The 5,109-nt window shown below is 36.8% G+C and overlaps 1 protein-coding gene across 5 annotated transcripts in view; it reads left to right on the plus strand.

The window, feature by feature from the left end:
• Window positions 1–508: 508 nt before the first annotated feature.
• LOC137644030 (uncharacterized) overlaps window positions 509–5,109 on the plus strand; it is a 30,628-nt gene continuing 26,027 nt past the window's right edge. For 3 of the 5 annotated variants that reach the window (XM_068376920.1, XM_068376918.1, XM_068376916.1), the window contains exon 1: window positions 509–691. In XM_068376920.1, the coding sequence (XP_068233021.1) occupies window positions 593–691 (99 nt within the window). In that variant the 5' untranslated portion in view covers window positions 509–592. The remainder of the gene's footprint in view (window positions 692–5,109) is intronic. The other 2 variants (XM_068376915.1, XM_068376919.1) reach the window with 2 other exon arrangements.

A 5,109-nucleotide genomic window follows, 5' to 3' on the forward strand; every position in this document is an offset into this window, starting at 1 on the left:
TAAGATATTTATATTTTTACAATAGGCTCTGATATATACTAGAGTTTTTTTTTTTTCATTTCCTTATTTCCTTTATTCACTGAGCTATTTTCCCTGTTGGAACCCTTGTGTTCATAGCATCCTGTTTTTCCAACTAGGGTTGTGTTTGTGTGCGTGTGTGGGCTATATATATATATATATATATATATATATATATATATATATATATATATATATATATATATATATATATATATATATATATATCCCCGATCCTCTTTAATGGGTAGTGAAAGTCCTTTATATATAGCTGATAGCGTAGCACCGAATTATGACATTAACTGAGACTCCTTATTAAAGTTTCACCTTTAGTTTTAATGCATCCGCACATAAAATGCGAAGATTTTCATAAATACACACACAGCTGTCAATATGGTGACGCCTAACATAAAATAAAAAGTATAACCATATTAATTGGAAATGCGACGTGTCAGGATCACAGTCAGCCAGGGAGCGAGGCTGGCCGCTAGCCTGGCACTGGCAGTAGTGTTTTGGCGGGAAAGTGTGAAGGTCGAGACGTCCAGTTGGAGGAGTAATTCGATTTTCCTCAACTATGGCTACCCGACAACCGTTTTCCTCTCAGTCAACGTTATATATTTTGTTAGACTATACAGATGAAGAGAAGAATAATGAGATACAGATTATTCATAAGGTATGTACTTGTACAAATATTCAATCCTTCCTCAATTTGGAACGGTAAAATGACACGGGCATAGTGTACCAAGGAAAACGATGTCGAGAATGCTTTCCTCGTGAGGACTATCGAATGACCTACTGACAGTCATTGACATGAACGGTAGAACTGATTTGACAGATATCCTATATGAGTGTGTGTGTTATTTTTTCTTTTCAATATTCCAGCCACAGTAATAACAGCAAAAGGCAATAGGTCTTAAACGTCGTTAGGCCTATTGCTTGCGTCATTTTAAATGTTCACAAAATTGACATTGGTTTCACTTCAGCCTTATTGCAGAAATCCTTTCATTATCACAATGTATTTCTGACATAATAACAGCATCGAAACAATTCCACAAATCTGAAAAAAAAGTTATGACTGACTTAAAAGGTTAAGGTGATAACAAACTAATGTACTTACTGCATAACCATTTATTCAATAAGATCTAAATTCCAATAACTTGAGCGTATCCATAAATTCAAAATACAGTATAAATTCAATGAACCGTTCCGAAACTCACGTACCTTAATTGTTAACAATTCTGTCCAAGCAGGGTAACCAAATGTCCCGTATTTGACGAAATTATCCTATATTAATAACTCCATCTTAATTATTTTCTTAACGTAAAGCCTTCAATTATAATAATTTCCATCTGCATTTAGTTTTTTTATAGAAATGGTAAAACGAAATGAAGACCATATAACAAATAGTATATTTGTATTCAAGAAAATTGAGTACTGTATACGAAAATATTTAGCATGCAGCCATTAGACCATGGCCTCTCCTTGGATCTTCCACTAGTCACATTTTATCATAAATTCTACTTTTTATTTCAACAACGAATCGGTGTCTTTTGGAACGAGGAAGATAGCATTTATGGTAAACGAAAACGAATGTTCTTACGCTTATAGGCCAAATGTCGGTTTTAAACTAAATATATTTAATTAATCACAGAGGAATCATCTATTAGTATAAACATTTTACAAGCACAAACCGTTACCCTGATTGAATTAAAAGGATTTATCATAGTGAGAGGTAAAAGTTTAACGTAAGTGCTAACCTTCAAGGAGATTTTCCATTAACATATCGAGTTATTCCTTTCACGCAAATTTTAAGAGGAATGTAGCAGGAATGACTATATGAACCTTTCATGATAGGGAAAATGAAAAGTACCTGTTTGTGGATGGTTGATGAAAAAAAAGGTTTCATATATATATATATATATATATATATATATATATATATATATATATATATATATATATATATATATATATATATATATATATATATATATGTGTGTGTGTGAGTGTGTGTGTGTGTGCGCGCGCTAGAGGGGTTAATGCAAGAGGTCAGCGAAATTATCCATAGGGTGCTGGCGTGAATGAGATGTGGAATGACTGTCTATAGATGATACTATGCTGATTGAGAACACTGGAGAGGTACTACAGCTGCCGGTCAAAGACCTATAAAAAACGTTTGCAAGAGGAGATATTTCAGAGTAAATGTGAGCAAGAATAGGCCTAAGGTAAATGGAAACCTGGCCAATTGATAAACGAATGATGAACGAACGGAAATAGGTAATTATAAGTAATCAGAAGTTAATAAAATGGGTGGTGGTAAAAAGTAATAGAACGCAGGATATGTGGCAAAACAGAAAACTGGTAAAATGGTTAAACTGTGGAGGACAAGCACGGAATGAATGAATGATTTGAAGTTCTCTGGCATCGTGACATCGAAAGAATATTCAATTAAAACCAGAAAAGTAAGTATGTTATAAAACCTAAATAGTATTAAGAAGACCCACTTCTGATATAAATCTAAAAATGCCACTAGCATTATACGACACACCATGTCCAAGGATCTTGGCAAGAATGAACCTGCCATCTTCACCATGAGCCTCAAACAGACATCTATTTCTTTCTGTGCTATAAGTGGGGAACTCAAGTCAACAAATGCCTCACTGTCAAGAGCATCAAACAGTCGTCGCAATATGGTTGGTGTTTGCCAGCCAGCAGAAACTCGCGTGTCATCCGAGTGTCACCAATGCGGAGACGACAAAGAGTAGTCTCCCATTTTCGGGGCATCCCATTATACCTCCAAGGGGATATAACAATCGTAATTTCTCTTATCTTATTTTCTGTTAAACTATCCCAATGCTGTTGCCAATTGTTATAAATAAAATTCTCAATTACTGGTAAAAAGTCAGTACAGAGAATGGGATACCTTCTTGGTAGCAACTCGGCTGCAGCACTCTTTGCAAGTGAATCTGCCTCTTCATTTCCAGACACACCTACGTGCGCCGGAACCCAGCAAAACCGAACTGTTATACCTTTCAGGCCGATAGTCAAAAGCTACTATAAAATCTTTAAAACCAAAGTGATACTGGAACCAAAACCTTCTAAAGCTTGCAGGATACTTCTTGAATCACTATCAATGGTAAAATTGCCCTCCTCTTTTAACGCTATTTTCTCAATAGCGGTTAGTATGCCATATAATTCAGCAGTAAATATGGAAGATATAGGACAAGCACAGAATTTAAGAATGGATTGTTCAACCAACTCTCCATTACGGGAATGAAGCACAGTATATCGCCTTCTAGTGTAGAGCAACTGAATGTGGAGAAAAGAAAGAAAGTTTAAAGTTAATGGCATGAAATGTTTACGGAGTATATGTGGTGAAAGAAAAAAAGTCTAGGTGAGAAATTGAAGTTAAACACAAGAAAGGTTAACAAAAATTAAAGGAGGAATCAAAGTATTTTAAGGTTATTTGGTCAAATGGAAATATTATACAACAGTAGGTTGGTGAGGAAATACGTAATTCATAATAAAAAAAGATTCACTGGAAGGAAGTGAAAGGGTAAGATAGGAGTGAATGTCAGTGTGTTTAGGGAGTTTAACATATTGCTGATAAGCCTTGCGTGTAATTGGAGAAAGCAACTACTACTCTGGAAGTTTCAATGCACATTGGTTCATCCAGGATTTAACCGTTAAAGAATTAATTTTCCAGTAGATTTATTGTTGTTCTCGGCGAATATATATATATATATATATATATATATATATATATATATATATATATATATATATATATATATGTATATACATATATGTATATGGATTAATATCAACACAACATCGTGTTCAAATAGAAATAAATTTCTACCTCATACCTGGGATCGAATGCTAGCCCCTTCTAATGAAAGGCCAGGTCGAAACCAACCATGTCACGAGAGCCCATATAAAGAATTGGAACCTGACCGCTACCAGCTGTCCGAGGATTTACCTGGCGAGACATCAGTCTCTTACCAGCGAGTTTTACCCAATTCCCCGGGCCACCACGTGACACAATTGGTAGTAATTCATTCAAATTACCCCTAATGAGTCAATATGGATTAATATCAACACAACATCGTGTTCAAATAGAAATAAATTTCTACCTCATACCTGGGATCGAACGCTAGCCCCTTCTAATGAAAGGCCAGGTCGAAACCAACCATGTCACGAGAGCCCATATAAAGAATTGGAACCTGACCGCTACCAGCTGTCCGAGGATTTACCTGGCGAGACATCAGTCTCTTACCAGCGAGTTTTACCCAATTCCCCGGGCCACCACGTGACACAATTGGTAGTAATTCATTCAAATTACCCCTAATGAGTCAATATGGATTAATATCAACACAACATCGTGTTCAAATAGAAATAAATTTCTACCTCATACCTGGGATTGAACGCTAGCCCCTTCTAATGAAAGGCCAGGTCGAAACCAACCATGTCACGAGAGCCCATATAAAGAATTGGAACCTGACCGCTACCAGCTGTCCGAGGATTTACCTGGCGAGACATTAGTCTCTTACCAGCGAGTTTTACCCAATTCCCCGGGCCACCACGTGACACAATTAGTAGTAATTCATTCAAATTACCCCTAATGAGTCAATATGGATTAATATCAACACAACATCGTGTTCAAATAGAAATAAATTTCTACCTCATACCTGGGATCGAACGCTAGCCCCTTCTAATGAAAGGCCAGGTCGAAACCAACCATGTCACGAGAGCCCATATAAAGAATTGGAACCTGACCGCTACCAGCTGTCCGAGGATTTACCTGGCGAGACATCAGTCTCTTACCAGCGAGTTTTACCCAATTCCCCGGGCCACCACGTGACACAATTGGTAGTAATTCATTCAAATTACCCCTAATGAGTCAATATGGATTAATATCAACACAACATCGTGTTCAAATAGAAATAAATTTCTACCTCATACCTGGGATCGAACGCTAGCCCCTTCTAATGAAAGGCCAGGTCGAAACCAACCATGTCACGAGAGCCCATATAAAGAATTGGAACCTGACCGCTACCAGCTGTCCGAGGATTTACCTGGCGAGACATC

The sequence above is a fragment of the Palaemon carinicauda genome, chromosome 7 (assembly GCF_036898095.1).
Source record: "Palaemon carinicauda isolate YSFRI2023 chromosome 7, ASM3689809v2, whole genome shotgun sequence".
Classification (NCBI taxonomy): domain Eukaryota; kingdom Metazoa; phylum Arthropoda; class Malacostraca; order Decapoda; family Palaemonidae; genus Palaemon; species Palaemon carinicauda.